The sequence below is a fragment of the Meriones unguiculatus genome, chromosome 10 (assembly GCF_030254825.1).
Source record: "Meriones unguiculatus strain TT.TT164.6M chromosome 10, Bangor_MerUng_6.1, whole genome shotgun sequence".
Classification (NCBI taxonomy): Eukaryota; Metazoa; Chordata; class Mammalia; order Rodentia; family Muridae; genus Meriones; species Meriones unguiculatus.
The window spans coordinates 73158608-73180324 of NC_083358.1; the positions used below are offsets into that span (position 1 = coordinate 73158608).

General features: G+C 37.9%; 1 protein-coding gene across 1 annotated transcript in view; it reads left to right on the plus strand.

The window, feature by feature from the left end:
• Gstcd (glutathione S-transferase C-terminal domain containing) overlaps window positions 1-21717 on the plus strand; it is a 99796-nt gene that overhangs the window by 17341 nt on the left and 60738 nt on the right. Inside the window, exons 4-5 of the mRNA XM_021650045.2 lie at window positions 10118-10369; window positions 11864-11957. Coding sequence (XP_021505720.1) covers window positions 10118-10369; window positions 11864-11957 — 346 coding nt within the window. The remainder of the gene's footprint in view (window positions 1-10117; window positions 10370-11863; window positions 11958-21717) is intronic.

Genomic DNA, 21717 nt, shown 5'->3' on the forward strand with positions numbered 1-21717 from the left:
CTGTTTGGGAATGGTTAAGAGGTGGCCTTCTTGGAGAAGTTGGATCACGGTGGGCGGGCTTCAGAAGACTCGTGCAGTTCCCAGTGCCTGCTCTCTTTCTTTCTCTCTGCCTCCTATTCGCTGCTCCAGCTATTCTTGTGCCATCCCATTGCCCTGCCATCATGGTCTCTAATCCTCTGAAACTATAAAGCAAGTTAAATGCTTCACTTTGTCTTATAAATTGTCTTGGTCATAATGTTTTAACACAACAATAAAAAAGTAAAATACTGTTTTCAAAATTATCATTATCCATGTTTTGTTTGAGCAAAATGGAAAAAAAGTTATTTCAAAAATTTTCCCTTCATCTGTCTACATTATTTCCTTTTTGAAAGCTTTTGATTATATTCTTTTTTTTTCTCAGAAGTTCTCTTTTTTAATTATTTTTTTATATTAATTACAATTTATTCACTTTGTATCCCAGCTGTACCCCCTCCCTTGTACCATCCTAATTCCACCCTTCCTCCCTCTTTTCCTCCCAAGTCCCTCCCCCAGTCCACTGATAGAGGAGGTCTTTTTCCCCTTCCCTCTGACCTTAGACTATCAGGTCTCATCAGGACTGGCTGCATTGTCTTCCTCTGTGGCCTAGTAAGGCTGCCTCCCGCCCTCAGGGGAAGGTGATCAAAAGCCAGCCACTGAGTTCATGCCCCTGTTCCCATTACTAGAGTACCCACTTGGAGACTGAGCTGCCATGGGCTACATTGTGCAGGGGTTCTACTTTATCTCCAGGTTGAGGTATTATTCTCAGAAAAGACCCCTGGGCCCAGATTTTTTGGTTCTGTTTCTCTCCTTGTGGAGCTCCTGTCTCTTCCAGGTCTTTCTATCTCCCCCTTCTTTCATAAGATTTCCTGAACTCTTCCCAAAGTTTGGCTCTGTGTCTCCACATCTGCTTTAATACCCTGCTGGGTAGTCTTTAAGAGGCCCTCTATGGTAGGCACCTGTCCTGTTTGCTGTTTTTTTTTTCTCTCTTCAGATACCCACCCCAGTTGCCTTTCTAAATGAAGACTGATCATTTTACGCAGGGTCCTCCTTCTTGCTGAACTTCTTTAGGTGTACAGATGTTAGTGTGTTTATCCTATGTTACAGCAAAATCAGAAATGAAGAGAGGGACATAATGAGAGACACTGAGGAAATCCAAACAATCATTAGTTCTTACTACAAAAGCGTATATGCCACAAAATTTGAAAATGTAAATGTAATGGAAAATTTTCTTGATAGATTCCATTTACCAAAATCAAGTTAAGATTGGGTAAATAGATTAAATAGTCCTTTATCCCCCAAGAAAATGCCAGTCATCAAATGTTTCCCTTCCAAAAAAAAAAAAAGCACAGGGCCAGATGGTTTCAGTGTAGAATTCTACCAGACCTTCAAAGAAGAACTAACTTCAATTCTCTTCAAACTATTCCACAAAATAGAAACATTACCAAATTCATTCAATGAGGCCGCAGTCACCTTGATACCTAAACCACACAAAGACCCCCTCCTCCCAAAAAAAAGGAACTTAAGACCTATCTCTCTTACGAACATTGATGCAAAAAATACCCAATAAAATACTTGCAAACCGAATCCAAGAACACATAAAAGATAGCATCCACCATGACCAAGTAGGCTTCATCCCAAGCAGCATGCAGGGGTGGTTCAATATATGGAAATCCATCAATGTAGTCCACCATATAAACAAACCGAAGGAGAAAAATACGTGGTCGTCTCCTTAGACGCCGAAAAAGCCTTTGACATAACCCAACACCCATTCGTGTCTAAGGTATTCGTGTTTTCATCACACTGCTTGTTTTGGTCTTTTAAATTTGTTTTTACTTTTTATGTTTAATCTTGATAATCAAATGATTATAGAGACTTGCCCATTTTTTTTCCAGATTTTCCAGCTTTTTGGAATGTATGTTTCCCAGTATTCCCTAGTGGTCATCTAGGTTGGGGATTGTTGGATTCTGTTCCTATAGCTCTTATCTTTCTCCTCTTACTTTGTTGCTGTTGGTCTCTTTTTGGGCTAGTTTGGCCAACGGTTTGTCCTTCTAGCTATCCTTTTAAAAACCAAGCCTTAATGTGATCATTTCTGTAGGTTGTTCTTTTCCTCTCTATTTCATTATTTTCTGCCCTGATCTTACTATTTCATGACATCTAATGGATTTTAGTTTGGTTTCTTCTTTTTCTAAAATCTTGAATTGGGTGATTAGAGTATCTAAGATTTCTATGATGTTTTAATGTAGTTGTAAGCTTTCCTTTTAGGGAAATCTCAAGAGATTCTGGCAGAATGTGCTATATTTTCCTTTGATTCTAGACATTTTTAAATATACTTTCAGGTTTCCTCAATGACCCTGTTCATTCTAATGTATATTGATCAGTCTTCATCTACTTCATGTAGTTTCTGAGATTTCTTTTGCAGTTGCTTTCCATCTTTATTTCACTGTGTTCTGATAAGATGCCGGGTCAATATCCGGCAGGTGGAGCTGAAAGGAGAGTGGCCAGTCCAGCTGGACACTCTGCATGGCTGAGCGGGATGGTGAGTGTCAATGGCCCGGACCTCCCCGGATACCCCAGGGAATAAAACACCACCGAGCTGGGAGATCTGTTGAAGCAGGAACTCGGTTTATTGAATAAAACGGTCCTTTTTATAGGTTTAGGTCAGGAGGCAGGATTAAGGAAGTGAGGTAAGATGAGGTAGAGGGAAAGGTTAGGTAGTGCAAGGAGAGGTGGGCCAGCTACAAAACTCCACATAACACTTACCAGGCAGAGTTGATTTTAAGGCGGATATGCTGAATCACTTTTGCCCGAAAGTGGTACCTCTTAAATCAGAAGCCAAAGACAGGTCTCCAAACTCGAGCCAGGCTCAGGTAGACACAGCAGGCCTTAGCAGGCCCAACAATAAGATACATTTTTTCCTTTTATTGTATTTGTGCACTCTTGCTTTGTGGTCTATAATGTGATCCATTTAAGAGTAGGTTCCATGCACCTCTGGGAAGAACATGTGTTCCCTGTTTGTTACATTACATCTAGGATATAATTTAGCTTTAATATTTCTTTACTGATTAGTTTGGAATTGCTATCGAAAGATAGGTGGGATATTAACGTCTCCCACTATCATTGTATCAGGACCTTTGTGGCCTTTTGTGCCCTTCATTGTTTTATGAAACTGAAAGCTCACACATTCAGTGCCAAAATGTAACAATTCTTATATCTTCTTGATGGAATCTCCCTTTATCAATATATAGTTGTCTTTTTTTAATCTCTTCTGTTAGTTTTGCTTTGAAGTCTACATTAGTCAAAATGTGAAAGGCCTCATGCCAGCTTGCTTACAGCTTTCATTTGCTAGGTAGGATGCTTGGTATGAAAACAGGTGATTACTGTTTTCTTATTTATGTCCAATCAGTCTGTATCTTTTTAATTGGTGAATTAATTTACAAATTAAGTCATTATTGAGAGGAATGTGTTATTTCCTATGAGGTTGTTGGTCCAATTGGTTGAATTATTGTTATTTGTTTCCTTCTCTATTGATCAGACTAAGAGTTTGCTGCATTTGACATGATTGATTTCTTATAGTTATTTCTTTCCTTTATTTTCTTGTGTAAAATAATTTTTTTCCTGTGTGCATATACTGTTACTTTAAGACTTTTCTTTGGTGCTTGTGTGGTTGCTATAAATTGCTTTAATTTGTGCTTTTCTTGAACTGCTTTTATTTCTCCATCCATTCTAAAAAATAATTTTGCTATTTATAGAAATTGTGATTGACAGTTATTTACTTTTAGGGCTTGAAATAGATCATTCCATGCTTTCCTGAGTTGTTCATTATTCTGAAATTTCTGCCTCTATATGTGAGTTGGCCTTTTCCCCTTATAGCTTTTAGTATTGTTTTTTGCTTTGCATTTTAGGAAATCTTGGCTATGATTTGTTATGTAGAGATTCATCTTTGGTCATAACTATTAAGAAGTTCTAAATGCCTCTTGATTTGGATGTCTGTCTCCTCTGTATTTAGGAAATCTGTAATAATTTTATTGGATAAATTATCTTTGCATTTATGTTTTATCTCAACATCTTCTTTTACCATCTTTATTCTTGGGTTTGGTCTTGTGAATGTATCTTGGAAGCTTTGATCACATTTGCACATTGAATTTTACTTTTTAATATAATTTTTTATTTATTACAATTTATTCACTTTATATTGTATCTGAAGCCTCTCCCTCATTCCCTCCCAATTCTGCCCTCCCTCCCTCATCTCTTCGAATGCCCCTTCTTCAGTCCACTGATAGTGGAAGACCTCCCCTTCCATCTGACCCTAGCCTATCAGGTCTCATCAGGACTGTCTTTCATAGTCCTCCTCTGTGGCCTGGTCAGGCTGCTCCCCCCTCAGGGGGAGGTGGTCAAAGAGCCAGCAACTGAGTTTATGTCAGAGACAGCCCCTGCTCCCCTTATTAGGAAGCCCATTTAGAGAATGAGCTGCCATGGGCTACCTCTGTGCTGGGGATCCAGGTTATCTCCATGAAAGGTCCTTGGTTAGAGTATTAGTCTCAGAAAAGACCTGTAGGCCCAGATTTTTCGGTTCTGTTGTTCTCCTTGTGAAGCTCCAGACCCTTCCAGATCATTCTATCTCCCTCTTCTTTCATAAGATTTCCTGCACCCTGCCCAAGATTTGGCTATGAGTCTCAGCATCTGCTTTAATACCCTGCTGGGTAAAGTCTTTCAGAGGCCCTCTGTGGTAGTCTTGTTCCTTATTTTCACTTTCTTTCAATGTCTATCCCATTTGCCTTTCTGAATGAAGATTGAGCATCTTACCCAGGTTCCTCCTCGCCATATTGAATTTTATTACTTTCTTTACTTCTCCTCTGTCCCTAATTTTTTTTTCTTACTTGGTCTTGCTTATTGTTGTTGGTGATGATGATGATGAGTGTGTGTTATATGTTTTCCTATGAGCATAAGAGCATTCATGCACATATGAATGTGTGAGTGTAGGAGCTAGACATTGGTATTGGGTGTCTTCCACAGTCACTGTACTTTTTTGAGACACAGTCTCAAAGGCCTTAAACTCAGTGGGGTTTGGGTGAGGACAGAAGATGTGCTGTCTCTGTCCTCCCAGTGCTGGGGTTCCACACACACACTGTTGTGCCCCATGTTTTATGTGGGTGTTGAGGAAATGAACTTGTGTCTTCCAGTTTGTATAGCAAGCACCTTACCCATGTCCTCATGAAGCTTTTTGCTGTTTTTTTTGCTTTGTGGGGTTTTTTGTTTGTTTGTTTTATGAGTTGATTGTTCACTTCTTGTTCAGAGTCTCAATTTCCTTGCTGCACACCCCCCCCCTTTTATTATTTTTCTCCAAGTTAGTAACCATTTCATTTATTTTGGTTCCTTTCTTATTGGGGTCGTAGGTTGATTTTTCTGGCCTTGTCTATCTGCTTATTTGCATTCTCTGTGTGGCCTTTTAAATATGGGACTCTGACATCCTTTGACACTCAAATGCACTCACTATCTTTGGTTTTCATTATTTGGGAGTTTATAAAAGAGTGGTAGTGTTTTAAACTCAGTTCTCTTAGCACCTAATTAATTTTCAGGCAGTTAAGGATTTTATAAAGAACTATAAATTTTTGACTCCTGTAAGACAACATTTTTTTAACATTTTAATCTAACTCAAAGTGAATAATACATTTTATAAGGAATTTGAGAACTAGTAAATGCACACATTTTCTTTCTTTCTTTTTTTTTTCAATGCAGTTTATTCAGGAACCTTGAACAATCCTCGGACCCTGGGGAAAGCCAGCCCACAGCTTAAATAGCCTCTGGGTAGCCAACCCAGGCGTGCCACGTGGACAATGCAGATAGGTCCACATACATGGAAGCAAGCCAGATCCTCAGCCTTAGCCAAATGTGGAATTGTTCGTGACAGAGAGCACTCACCATCGGGAAGGTGGAAGGCGGAAACCAGCTCCATCTTTAAGGCATAGCATTCCGCAGCTCTCTACAGTTCCCCCTTTTTATTTTAGACGCATCAGGCAAGAGTAGAGGTCTGATCTCTGATATTAGAAATAAATTGGGACTTTGTACCGATGTTCATTTAGGTGTCATCCACCCAAAGAGCATCAGACCCGGCCGATACCTTTTTCTCAGAGGCGGGACCTGGGGCATCAACCCGCATGCAATCAGACACGTTCTTCTCTGGGTCGAAAGCGGCTGACCCTGAGTGCAGTGCTTAGCCTCGCATCCTGAGCGTATCATTTTAGCTTTTTATGGTATCCAACCATGCTTGGGGAGAATGTCCTGCTTCAATGGCTGTAAAGGCCTGAATGATCATGGCTGCATCACACTGTTGTGAGACTCTAATCTTGCATATATACCACAGGCAAACCAAGGAGACCAACACCAGAAGGCCTGCTAACACTCCCATGCCCGCCCATTCCTTCAGATGATTCATGGCTGCAGCAATCCATGTTGATAATCCTGTGGCTAGTCCTGCGTCCACTCTGGTAGAATTTACTGTGACAATGGCCACTCTCAGCTGCTCCATCGTAGTATCGAATTCTCCAGTCCAATTACCTAAAATATAGCTCGACAATTGTTTAGACAGATTTGCAGCACAGGAAAAATTCTCATGTTGTATGCTAGTGACACAAAGTCCAGCATACTTTCATTGACAGCCAGGTTGAGCGATTTGCCATAGGGTATCAATTTGCTCCTGCACGAGGTCAATCCTCTGATTGAACACCATCAAGTTTCCTTTTAGTTGAGCATTAATTCCTTTATGTACATCTAAAGCATGAGCTACATTGGCTAAATGATTATTCAGGGTCTGAGCAGTCTGCCCAGTATGACTCATGGCTAATGCCCTGGTGGTAGCTCCGACAGCCGCCAGTGAGATGGTAGTAACAATGGTGGCTGTAGTTCCAAGATCCCTTTTCTGTCTGAAGAGAGTCCTAGCGTGAGGGGCATCAATGGGCACAGGCACCCAGTGAGGCATGCGAGTAACCAGGGCATACCTAAATTTACTAGCATTCCAGCGTTGGGCAAAAAAGCAAGTATCATTACCACAACTACTTGGCTCTATCTGGCTAATAATGAATAAAAATGGGGGATATAGACAAACAGGTGTGGGCTTATAGGAAATATTATGAGAAGCCTTAACCCCTCGTTGGAACATCCTGCATCAGTTCTAGAACTAGCAGTGGTGGTGTCCGAGGTCTGAGTAGGTTCAGGAGACCATTGCCCCCAGGGGCGAGACGTGCTCCATGCCAATTGACTAACTCCATGTTTTCCTCCACTTTTGAAAGTCATTTAAGGTTCTTAAATTATTTTTTTCCCTTTTTTTTAAAATTTTTCATCAATTACACTTTATTCATTCTGCATCCCCCCATAAGCCCCTCCCTCCTCCCCTCCCAATCCCATCCTCCCTCCTCCCTCTGCTTGCATGCCACTCCCCAAGTCTACTAATAGGTGAGGGTCTCCTCTCCTTTGTGATCTTAGTCTGTCAGTTCACATCAAAAATGGCTGTATTGTCCTCTACTATGGCCTGGTAAGGCTGCTCCCCCCCAGAGGGAGGTGATCAAAGAGCAGGCCAATCAGATTATGTCAGAGGCAGTCCCTCTTCACATTACTATGTAACCCAATTGGACTCACATTTTCTTTCTTAAATCTCATGAATTATTTATTTTTCAAAAGTTCCATTTGATAAATTAAGGTTATGGTTGACTAGGAAACCTTGGTAAACAAAATCATAATACAGATAAAATATGGTGCAGAGACTACTATAGTTACCTTTTTCAATTCCAAATATTAATAATTTTATTTATTTTTACTTCAGTGAAATATCCTTCATAACTCATCAGGAATCTCTTTTGTTAAAAAAGGTCATGATCTATATGTACTTACATTATTTTCTAATACTATCATATAAATTATAATAGTATACTTTAGGGGTGATAACTTTACCAAGGAAAGGAAGTTTATGTAGCTATTAATCAAAATGGAAATGTAAACACTTCCATATTTCTCCAGTGGGCTGAAAATTTTCCCTTCACTTCTAAAAATACAATGACTAGATACCTTATAGACATAAAATTGTGATAATTTTAAATTATTACACAGTTTGCTTAAAGGAAATCAATACTTCGACTTACTGTCGTTTTCCATTAAGCAGTTATTAAAAATTTATAGTTCTTTATAAAATCCTTAATAACTGTTAAGATACTTATATATTAGTATATTTGTTTTTCATATAGCATTGTCCATTTAGCTTTCTATACTTAATATATTGAGAACTTGCCAAATATAATGAGGGTCAGAGACAATGGAATGTGTTCTTAGCCATGATTTATAGGTGAAAATGTGTACACATTAGAAGGTGGTTAGAGAGAAGATTAAATTATGACAACCAATGAAAGATGAAAATTGAATACAAATTGTAAATTATGAATGAGCTGTGAATGTTTTCACTTCTTTAGAAGATTAATGCTGGATTTTATAGTGAGCTTGTTTTGTAAGAAACTACCTCACTTATAGGCAGGTATTAGCCACATAAAAATATAGGATAATATACTAAAGAAGCTAAACAACAAGGAGGACCCTAGGGAGGATGCTTACTTTTCATTCAGAAGGCAAACATGGTAGACACTGGAAGTGGTGGAAGAGAGGAAACAGGATGGGGAGCCTACCATAGATGTCCTCTGAAAGATTCCACCCAGCAGGGGACTAAAGCAGATACAGACTCACAGCCAAACTTTGGGCAGAGGGCAGGGAATCTTATGGAAGAAGAGGGAGATAGAAGAACACAGATGGGACAGGAGCGCCACAAAGAGACCAACAAAGCCAAACAGTTTGTGCCCGGGCAGGAGGGCTGCAGAGACTGATGAAACAACCAAGGTCCATGCATGGAGAGGACCTAGACCCCCTGTTCAGATGTAGCCTAGTAAGGAGAGCAGGGGCAGTCTCTGATGTGAACTCGTTTGCCTGCTCTTTGATCACTTCCCCCTGGTGGGGCTATGTTGCCAGGCCAGGTAGAGGAAGAGGATACAGGCAGTCCTGATGAGACTTGATAGGCTAGGGTCAGATAGTAGGGGAGGAGGGCTCCCCCTTTCAGTGGACTAGGGGAGGAGGGAGGGAGGGTTTAGTTAGGCAACAGCTCAGTTTTTCTATGTTTGATGACGTAAGTTTTCGGCAATATTATATTAGTGAATATTAAAAACTTAGGCATCACCAGAAATGATATGCAAATGACAAATAAATACATGTTCACTATCATTAATCATAAGGAAAATAAAACGAAAATCATTATGAGAAACTACTGCATACCCAAAATATTATAGCAATGACAAGTGTTGGCAGATGAGGAAGAACTGGGAGCCTGCCCCATGGCTCAGTAGGAAAAAGCATTTGCCATGCAGGAGAAAGGAATAGTCACGCAAGCCTGATAACTTGTGTTTAATTTTCAGATTCCACAGTTGTCCTCTGACTTCCACATATTTGCATGGGTAACAAGCAAATACATGTACTCAGACACATGTATCATGCAGGTTTCATATACAGGCAATAATAATAAATAAAAATATAAAATATGTGTGGAGGAATAGGAATCTCCACAGTGGTAAAATGGTATGGCCAGCATAGAGAATAACTCAATAGTTTCAATCTAGCACTTCTGTTTATGATAGCCAATACCTAGAAACATGCCAGTGTCCGTCAACTACTGAATTACCAGATTAGTACAATAGAGTGGTTCTTCACAGTGACTGTTACTATTAATAAAGCAAAGTGCTGATGAACATAACCATACGAGTGAATGTTGGAGACATCATGCAATCGAAAAAGACATATTTTTATGATTCTATTGTACAAAAAGCAACATTATAATCAGTGGCTTCCTGCAAGTGGTATGAGCACAGAAGTTGACTGTAAATTGTCACAGTGTTATGGTGTGCTAGAGTTGGATGTGGTGGCTGCACAGTTTTTTAAATTTCCTAACACTCATTTGAATTACACCTTTGAGATGTGAGTTTTATGATATGTGATACTTCATCACTACTGCATAAAAAATCAAATACATATGTCTTACAACATCCTTTTTTTTTTTTTTTTTCTTCCTCTCCAGGTAATTATCTGCAAGAAATTTTCCGAGAAGCTGGAACAGTTTCCACTGCTGGCTTCTTGGTATCAGAGGATTCAGGAAGTTCCAAAAGTCAAAACATCAGCTTCTAAGTGTGGGATCCACTTTCTGTATTTACCAGAATTGCTCAACTCTACAAGTAAACAGCACCTGAACTCTAACGAAGTAACAGCTGTAGAGGAGCAAAATGATCCTTTGTTTACAGGAGGACCAAGACCAACCATGACTAAGTTAATGGTAGTTAGCTTGGTTTATTACAGTTTTTTAAAAAAAATCCCTTTGAGCATTCTTTGCCAACTAATCATTTTCTGGTGTCAACTATTATGCATTTTATTTATACCTATCCAGATCTTTATTTACCAAATAATGTTTCTGCCAGTCTTATTTTCAAGTCAAAATACATAGTTTAAAAGTAGTATTTTTTAAAAGCATTTTAAAATATTCATGGAATAGACCAATATAACATCATACCTGGTCATTTTAACTGAAATTTTCTGTGTTACAGAACTTTGATTTGGGTATTTATTTTGGTTATTTATTTACGTACTGTTTCTTGGTCTGGTTTATATTAACACGATGATCTCCATTCTATCTATTTTCATACACGTATCATGATTTCAATATTTCTACCTTCCCTACCTATCTCTTCACCAACTTTTCCTGTGTCATTCCACCTCTCAAATTCATGGCTTTTCTTATTCTGGTCACACACACACACAACCCCACTGAATCCATTTAGTGTTGCATGTGTATGTTCAGGGATGTCCACTTGGGATTGGATAACCTACTCGGGGACTTGTTCCTGGAGAAGATGGATTCTCTCTCAGCAGCCTTAATGGCCTGTAGGCTTCCCTTTCATCTAGGGATAAGGCTGTGTGGTATTTCCGCCATCTATGGTTGGCTTGTCAGTTAGTTGTCATGCAAATCTTGTTCAAGGACCACATTTTTACGATATCATTGGTACAGTTTCCTCACCATTTCTGGAAGACACTATCTTGAGGAAAACATACTATCCCCCTGCGTCTCACAGCCTTTCTGCACCTACCTCAGTACCCCCTGAGCCTTAGGCATTGTGTTGCAGTTGAATCAGCTGGGGTTGGGCACACCACTGACACTCACTTACTCTTTGCATTTTTACCAGTTGTGGATTTCTGCATTAGTCTTCATCTGCTGCACAAAGAAGCTTTTTTGATTAGGGGTGAGGTTACCCTTATCTGTAGCTTTAAGGTTAAGTATATAGAATTCACTTGAGCAGAAGTGGGTGTTCATGTTGGGTCCATGATCTCACCAGACACAGGTTTTCTGTAATTACAGCATTAGACATGAATTCTCTACCATTGAGCAGGCCTGAAATCCAGTCCAATTAGGTAGGTGTCGGTTAACCACAACATAAAGACACCACTATTGTTCCTTCTGGCTGTTTTTTTCTTGTGTTTCAAGTTGGTCATCTATGGTGCACAGCCTTTACAGCCGAGTAGAACTATTGATTGCTTTCCTCCCTTGGCAGCTTATATGCTACCTACAGATACTATTAAAGCTAGTCCTCAGGGAGGAGGCGTCCAGTCAGTTCTAGTTGAACACCTCCAAATCCTGCATTTTTATATAACCAAATATTTTGGTACATGCATGTTTGCTTTTAATTACTTTTGTCAGTGTAGAAAATTGAACTGTGGCCTTTGAAAATATGATTTTATTAATTCACTAACTTGGAAAGCTTGCTTCCTTTTCTAGGAAAAAGGCATTGAAGCGATGTTTTCTCCACACCCTTGCCCTGCTTGGACCCTGGACTGGAACAGCCTTCCTGCTGCTGTCAGCCCTAAGGAAGGTGAGCTCGCTTTCCTTGTTGGTGTAAGGTTTATGTTCAGTCTGGATACTTACTTCAGAGCTATCTGCCTGTACTTGAAATGTCTCTGGATATATTTAATACTTTAGTAATATAGCTAATATACTTTCATTTTATTTTTAGAATTTCATATTACTCAGATTTAATACTTTTGTATATTCAGCTCATTAAATTCTTCCCCCACCTTTGGTGACATATTTTAAAACAAATGTTAAGTATTATATTTTAGAATATACAAATGACATTATAAATAACTACAGTTCCATTCATCACACTTTTTCTGTTTTGATCATGGAGTGAGCCAGATGTAAAAGTAATGTATACCTCTTAGCATTTGCCAACTATGGAAACTTACTGTAGGGCAGTTCCACTAGAAAATGTAAGTAGGAATAGAAGTCTCCTAATAATATAACGAAACAATTGTCTCTTTCAACAGTGGGCTTTTTTTTTCTGAAATACTACTGTATTTTCCTACTTTACCACACTGGATAAGACTCATAATTAGCATATATGTCTTGTTACTTTTAAAAAAAACGACACAAGGTAAATATTTTCCTTGATATTTTGTTTTTAATTTAATATCTTTAAATTGTAATGCTCTTATATTTTGAACATTTTGGTATTTAAAAATAAAAACACACCAAGAAAATAATATCAAAGTTGTTTTCTTTTTTCACTTTTCCTGCGAAAAATTTCACTAACATAAATTGATTTTTTTATTTTTCTAAATTATACTTAACTGTGAAATTAAAAAAAAAAAATCTGGCCGTGCTTAACTCAGAACTTTCCAAATTTGTTACTGTTTTCTTTTTTATTCAGCGATTAGTTCTCAATGAACACTTAACTTTGTCTTATTATCTGAAGTTAAGTGCCTTAAAAATAGTATATATAAACACAAAACTATCATGAAATCACTTAGAACATGAAGTTCCAATGAAGAGTGTTTTTATTTTTTTGCAGTGTTTGACTCAGTGCCAGAACACCAATAAACATAAATATAAAATCTTTTCTTAATTTCTGTTTTTAAAATTAATTAATTTTATTTTTTAAATTTTGTGTAATATATTTTAATCATATTTTTCATACTACAACTCATCCCAGATCCTTAACATCTTCTTTTGCACATAGTGTCATATTTTTTTCTCTCTCAAAAAGAAAAAAAAATCAACAAAAAAATGGAGCAAAATCAGTAAGAAAAAAATAACAAGCCAAATTAAAGCAAAATTCAAAGCACATAAAAATGAGTCCATTTGGCCAAGTACTCCTGGTCAAAGGACCTGCCCTGGAGTGTGGTTGATTTAGCCATTGTAACTTCTTTTGAGGAAACTGATTTTTATTCTCTCAGCATGTGTCAGTTGTACGTAGCTTTAGGTAAGGAATTTGTGCAGGCCTTGCATAGTGTGTGAAAGGCTCTTTGTCTTCTGTGTTCATGTATATATCAGTCCTGTTATGTATAGATGCTGTTTCCTTGGACACATACTTGGATACTTCTGGCTGTTGCCATCTTCCCACATCCTGTTCTGCGTAGATCCCGGAGCTTTGAGAGGAAGGATTTGATAAATACAACCTATTTATGAGTGAGTGCTCCAATGTCTTTTCAGAAGGCCTTTAGTGTGAATTAGCAATTATGTCATAGGATGTAGTTAGTTATGTGCCCAAGAGTATTGTAGCTAGATTTTGTGGTAGATCAATTTTCAGCTTTCTGAGGGTCATCCACATTGATTTCCATAGTAGCTTTACCAGGTTGCATTCCCATTGACAATGAGCAAGTGTTCCCTTTCTCCTTCATCCTTGCCAGCATCTGCTGTCATATATTTTGTTAATGTTGGTCATTCTTACTAGGGTAAGATGAAATCACAAAGTAATTTGAATTTCATGATGGCTTGGGGTAGTGAACACTTTATAAGTGTTTTTAGCCATTTCTGTTCATCTTCAGAGAACTTATCATTTAGTTATCTACCGCATTTTAATTGGGTTATTTATATTCTTGGTGTTCAATTTTTTTATTTATTACAACTTATTCACTTTGTATCCCAGCTGTAGCCCCTCCCTCGTCCCCTCCCAATCTCACCCCCTCTCCCCCCTTCCCCTGTGACCCTCCCCTAGTCCACTAATAGAGGAGGTCCTCCTCCCCTTCCCTCTGACCCTAGCCTATCAGGTCTCATCAGGAGTGGCTGCATTGTCTTCCTCTGTGGTCTGGTAAAGCTGCACCCTCCTCAGGAATCCTAGGTGATCAAAGAGCCAGCCACTGAGTTCATGTCAGAGATAGTCCCTGTTCCCATTACTAGGAAACCCACATGTATACTAAGCTGCCATGGGCTACATCTGTGCAGGGGTTCTAGGTTATATCCATGAATGGTCCTTTGTTGGAGTATCATTCTCAAAAAAGACCCTGGGCCCAGAATTTTTGGTTCCTTTTTCCTCCTTGTAGAGCTTCTGTCCCCTCCAGGTCTATCTCCCCTTCTTTCATAAGATTCCCTGATTCTCTGTCCAAAGTTTGGCCATTAGTCTCAGCATCTGCCTCAATATGTAAACTTGTACAACCACTTTGGAAATCAATCTGGTGCTTTCTCAGAAAATTAGGAATAGTGCTACCTCAACATTCAGCTATACCACTTCTAGGGATATATCCAAAATATGCTCAAGTATACAACAAGGACATTTGCTCAACCATGTTCATAGCAGCTTTATTCGTAATAACCAGAAACTGGAAACAACCCAGATGTCCCTTAACTGAGGAATAGATACAGAAATTGTGTTACATTTACACAATGGAACACTACTCGGCAATTAAAAAGAAGAAAATTGTGAAATTTGCAGACAAATGGTGGAACCTAGAAAAGATCATCCTGAAGGAGGTATCCCAGAAGCAGAAAGGCACACATGGTATATACTCACTTATAAATGGATATTAGACATATAGGATAAACATACTAAAATCTGTACACTTAAAGAAGGTAGGACCTAAAGAAGGTAGCAAGAAAGAGGACCCAGGGTAAGATGATCAATCCTCATTCAGAGGCAAATGGGACAAATAGGCAAATGAGGCAAATAGGAAGAGAGAAAAAGCAGGCAACAAGGACAGGAGCCTACCACAGAGGGCCTCTGTAAGGTGTTCAATTTTTTAAAGTTCTTTGTATATTTTCATTCAGTAGTGAGTTGTTCAGCTTCTCCTTGCATAACTTAAAATCTTAAAACAACATAGTTTCTGGCTCATTTTATTTTATTTAACTTTGTATTATTTGTTTTTATTTATGAAGCCCTGGCTGGCTTAGAACTTCTGTGGGGCATGTAGCTGGGTTGGAATTCACAGGTCTCCATCTGCCTCTGCCTCCTGAGTGCTGGCATTAAATTCATGGGCTATGATACCCTGCTATGGCTCTTTTTTTCTATCTTTTTTTGTTTTTGTTTTTTCTGTTTGTAAATTATGAGACTAGATTTTCTTCTTTTCCCTTTTAAAGGTGTAGTAACTGTTGTATGTGATCAAAGGGTAAAAAGATAAAAGTGTGTGATTCTTCCCATTGTTATACGTCCTGTCCTCTAGGAATAGCTTCCAAGAACCTCTTTTATAGATTTTCACAGGTGGGGACCATGGCTTATTTACCAGAAAAGTTTTGACAGCCAGTGTCTAGAGTTGATGACATTAAATGTTCTAATGAACTTTTGAAAAATAGTATTTGACAGAGAAAATAGCTACATGATTATACAAGTTTATCTGAAGTTTATTTTCATTAAGTCAAGTGTACATTAAATGTTGAGCACTACTCAACAGTGAAGGTGATTTGGATCTGTTTCTAAGCCCAGGGACTCATTTGTTACTGTGGCAGGTGGAAGTGAGGGTATGTGTTATGGACTCTCTAATAAGGAACTTCAGATTACAATTCAAAGATGAATACTATTAGTAGTATTTTACAGAGCTTGTATTACATCAAAAGATTTAGGTAGGATTTACATGAGTAAGAAAATTCTTCTTTCTGAAACCCAGCACTAGCCAAGGATTCTGATCCTTTCTGTTACTGCTCAAGTGTAGTTGTGGAAGGACACTTCCGGAGATCTTCCTGGGACATCTGAGAATCTTCTTTTCTTACTGTGTGCAATAGAGTGTGCGTCTTCTTAGGACCAAAGATATGTGTGTACTTCAAGAAAATGGCTTTTATTAAGAGTTTTTCACTTTTTTATTAGTTTTCCATCATCACAGATAATTGGGTACCATAGTTAATGGGTTTTGATGTTTTATGAGGCAGTTTTTTTTCTGGAAATTCTTAAATATTTAAATTATTAATGGATCAATTTTCAAATGGTGTTCATGTTACTATGTTGGCATATTGAGAAATGGGAAAAACCTTTTTCTTGAAATCAAAGATATTTGTAATAGAGGGTTCATTTGTGACTATCAGTATCACTTCCATTGAAGATGAAAGAACTGGCTGCAGAAAATAATTGACAAATGTGTATATCAACTATATATACTTTTTCAGAAAGCTCTGGAAGACAACTTCTGATCCTAATTAACAAAACTAACTCTATTTTAAATATTATCTCACATGATTTAACTTAAATTCCATGTCTAAACATTTCATAGTAAATAACAGTTTTTAAACTTAAAACCTCTTGATATGGATGAATAGTCAAGATTATTCTGTATACCTAAGTGGTCATAATTATATTTGGAGACAAGATCATTAATAATGAGTGCCCTTACTTTTCTGCGTGTAGAAAATAATGAGCATTGGGCTTTTCATCTAAGTTGGCATGCTCTCTGCTATTCAAAACTGTTATTATAAAACCATCTTAGTTGCACAATGAACTGTTATCTTCGCAATGTACTGTAAACCACTTCCTCTTATCACCCAAAGTCATGCATCGTTTTTATTTAGTTAGGCCAACTCCCATTGCAGAGAAACCCAAAGCAAGGCAACTTTGCTATGACCTGTGCAAACTGAGTATCTCACAAACACTGAAGCAATGCAGTTGTCAAAGATTGCTTTATCTGAGAGAAAAATAGACTCCTTAAGTCTAGGGTAAAAAAAAAATGTAGTTACAATTAGAAAGCTGTATTTAACAGCACACATACACAGTACTAAGAGTGAACTGTCTAGGGTGTATAGATATGAACTATATAGGCTTATTTGTAGGGAAATTGTTTTTATGTAGAAATCTGTACTTGCATTTATAATTTGACCATATTCTTTATACATAAATAGAATTTTTTATGGCTTCTTGGCAAAAGTAGACATGTTACATATGATCACACAGACTGCATTTCAGTCTTAATTCCTAGGATACTTCTTGATTTTTTTTTCTGTTAATTCTTTTCTTTACTATCATAGAATTTTCCCAAATACTTCTTGATCTTAAAGACAAGTTATTTTCTTTAAGACTTTACTCTGGGATATCTCTATGAGAAAATGGAAGTATTTTTGTGCCAGCATGCACATGTAACAAACTAGACATTAAAAGCATTTATTGGTTAGAGGTCCTATGGAGCTATATCCATATTGTTTCATTGTCTCTCTCTCCTCACCACACACACACCTCTTTATGGACTAATAATCCTACCACTTAGCATTTCACAGACATCTTCAAGGAGCTCTGACAGTGGGCAGAGACCATAGCTCATCACTCTCACAGTCCATTTGATGTCAGAGGACGAAGAAACCTGTCCAGGAGTTCATGCAGTAAACCTTCAAAACAGAAAGCAGGTTAAATTGCAGTGGCAAACTGAAGACAGCTGACTGGGAAACTATGTAAATTCCGAGCCTGGGAAGATGTTAGACATGACCTGCAATGAGAAAGTCGGAGCTGTTGGAGAGGTTGAGTAACTAACACTCGTTATGTGACACACAAAAAGATGCATGTCTGTCAGTCAGCTGAATTGAGACAAAAGGTCTCCACACACTGTGCTTCATAATAGCATAACCACTTACAGGATTTACAGATCTCTGCCTGTGAAGCCCAAATAAAACTAAAATTCATTAACTTAGGGAAAGGAAGTGTAATGATATTAGAATGTTTTGGAAGAATAGTTCATCTTCCATAAGCTGCTTAAATTCATACAGAACTTCTAAAAGTTACTTTTAGTAATCATTCCTCTTCTCGATAACTGCTACTAATTACAACTGTTCATAAAATACTGAAGGTGAGAGGAGGAAGGTTGAGAGAGAAATAATAATAACCTTCCAATTACTGAAGACTTTTTCTAAAAGGCTTGAAATTTGAAATAATTTGATTAAAAGCATGTAAAATGTTCTTTTCTAGTTCCCACCATATGCTTGCAAATTTCATGATTTCCTTGTTTTTAATTGCTGTGTAGTATTCCATCGTGTAAATGTATTACAATTTCTGTATCCATTCCTCAGTTGAGGTACATCTGGGTTGTTTCCAGCTTCTGGCTATTACAAATAAAGCTGCTACAAACATGGTTGAGCAAATGTCCTTGTTGTATACTTGAGCATATTTTGGATGTATGCCTAGGAATGGTATAACTGGATCTTGAAGGTAGCACTATTCCTAATTTTCTGAGACAGCACCAGATTGATTTCCAAAGTGGTTATACAAGTTTACATTCCCACCAGCAGTGGAGCAGGGTTCCTCTTTCTCTACAACCTCTCCAGCATGTGTTGTCACTTGAGGTTTTGATCTTAGCCATTCTGAGGGGTGTAAGGTGAAATCTCAGGGTTATTTTGAGTTGCATTTTGCTGATGATTAAGGACATTAGGCATCTCTTTTTAAGTGTTTTCTGCCATTCGATATTCTCCTATTGAGAATTTTCTGTTTAGCTCTATACCCCATTTTTTTTTAATTGGATTACTTGATTTGTTGCTTTTTAACTTCTTGAGTTCTTTATATATTCTGGATATCAGCCCTCTGTCAGATATATGGTTAGTGAAGATCCTTTCCCAGTCTGTAGGCTGTCATTGTGTTCTGATGACAGTGTCCTTTGCTTTACAAAAGCTTTTCAGTTTCATGGGGTCCCATTTATTAATTGTTGATCTTAGAGCCTGTGCTGTTGGTGTTCTGTTCCTGAGTAGGGTATCCCAGAAGCAGAAAGACACACATGGTATATACTCACTTATAATTGGATATTAGACATATAATATAGGATAAACATACTGAAATCTGTACACCTAAAGAAGCCAAGCAAGAAGGAGGACCCTGGGTAAGATGCTCAATCCTCACTCAAAAAGGCAAACAGTACAGACATCAGAAGAGTGAGAAAACACGCAACAGGACAGGGCCTACCACAGAGGGCCTCTTAAAGACTACTCAGAAGGGTATCAAAGCAGATGATGAGACTCATAGCCAAACTTTGGGCAGAGTGCAGGGAATCTTATAAAAGAAGAGAGAGATAGAAAGACCTAGAGGGGACAGGAGCTCCACAAGGAGAGCAACAAGCTAGGCAAAGGGATCTCTTCTGAGACTGACGCTCCAACCAAGGACGATGAATGGAGATAATCTAGAACCCCTGCACAGATGTAGCCCATGGCAGCTCAGTGTCCAAGTGGGTTCCCTAGTAATGGGAACAGGGACTGTCTCTGACATGAACTCAGTGGCTGGCTCTTTGATCACCTCCCTCTAAGGGGGGATTTGGGGAGCACCCTTACCAGGTCATAGAGGAAGACAGTGCAGCCAGTCCTGATGAGACTTGATAGGCTAGGGTCAGAGGGAAGGAGAGGAGGACGTCCCCTATCAGTGGACTTGGGGAGGGTCATGGGAGGAGATGAGGGAAAGAGGGTGGGATTGGGAGAGGATGAGGGAGTTGGCTACAGACGGAATACAAAGTGAATGTATTATAATTAATAAAAAAAATAAAAAGTTTTTTAAAAGCATGTAAAATGAATGTGTTAAGAATTTCTCATTTTCAAGACAAATTTAGTTTTTTGTTCCTGGAATATGGTTAGTCAAATAATTTACTCTTATTTCCCAGCATTATTAATACTATTCTGTGGATGCTAACAAACCATATTATACCAAATAAATTCCCATTTTTTTAACTGTACCTATGTTATGACTATAGTAAGGACCGGAGATTATGTAGTGCCTCTTGACATTGCTCACATTCCCGAAATTCTAACTATAGTGCTAGCTCTGTAATTAAAGATCATGACTGTAAAGAGTAAGTTGGTGTGTTTTGGTTTTTTGTTTGTTTGTTTGTTTTCTTTTTTTTTTAAATAAATGGTTTCCTTTCATTCTAGGTCTCTCCTTCCTTCTGCACAGCTTATATTGTTAGCAATAATAAATAAACCATCAAACCAAAACAGCTCTATTTATGTAAGTTCCTTGTCGAGGTGGTTGGTTGGTTCGTTGGTTGTTTGGTTTTTGAGATGGAGTCTCACTGTATAGCCCTGGCTGGATTGAATTCAGTGTATAGACCAGGCTGGTCTCAAACTTGCAGTGGTCCTACCTCCTGAGTGCTGGGATTGTAAGCCTGTATCACCTAACCTTTATGTGGAAGTTCTTGCTAAGTTAGTTGTTTGTTTTTGTGTGTGTGTGCATGCCTGTCTGTGAATGCATTTCTGTTTCAGGGAATAGAGACAATCACTACTATCTGACCTTTTAAGTGCTCTGTGAACACTGTTTACTTTTAAAGGCTTCATTGCACCCAGAAGGATATAGATACATAGTCTTGATCATCTATGAAAGAGAAGCCCTTGTTAGATGTGAATACATATGGAATATAAAAGAATTCGGGGTTTTGTGTTTGGTTTGGTTTGAGTTTTGTTGTTTTGAGTTTTTTTGTTATTGTTGTTGTTTGTTTTTTGTTGTTGTTGTTTGGGTTTTTTTGTCTTTTTTTTTTTTTTTTTTTTTTTTTTTTTGAGACAGGGTTTCAAGTGTAGCCTTAGCTGTCCTGGACTCCCTTTGTAGATCTGTCTGGCCTCAAACTCACAGAGCATTGCCTGCCTCTGCCTCCCTGGATGCTGGATTAAGGCATATGCCACCATACTTGGCTAAGAATCTAATCCGTTTTGTTTCGTTTTGCTTTTTTTGAGACAGAGTTTCTCTGTGGAGTCCTGGCTGTACTGGAACTCACTCTGTAAACCAGGCTGGCCTGGAACTCAGATCTGCCTGCCTCTACCTCTGCCTCCTGAATTCTGGGATTAAAGGCATGTGCCACAACCAAGACCAAGAATCTAGTTCTTAAAAGATTTTTAGTTATAAATGCAACATTTCCTTTTAAAAGCTAATAGTAAAAGCTCTAATTGTAAAAACTTATTGTGACTTTACAAAAGGTTTTACTGGATCTTTACATTTTCTCTTATACCTTTTTTAAAAAAAAAGTTTGTTAGAACTTGTCATTTATTAAATAACAGCTTCTTTATATGATTATGTTGTATTTGCTTTTGGGAAAAAAAGTAATTGATTTTTGAAAATACAGTCATGTAATACAACTTAATTTTTAATGGTTCCATAGTGTTCCACAAGTAGATTTATTATATTTTGCCAAATTACCAACAATTAAGTATATAGTTACTTGAACTTATCAATATCATGCACAATAGTACAATGAAATCATCCTATATGTAGCTTTTTGTTTTGTTTTCGTTAATTCTTCAGTAAGCTCAAAGAATGTGAATATTTTTACTGTTCATGATATATGTTGATTTCCAATGCAATTTTATAAGTTTATTTTTACTATAACAAATGATCAAGTGCTCTTGCTACATTCAACTTTCACTGCCATTAACTCACAGAATTAACAAGAAGAAGAAAAAGGGGGCTATAGCTAGGATACAAAGTGAAT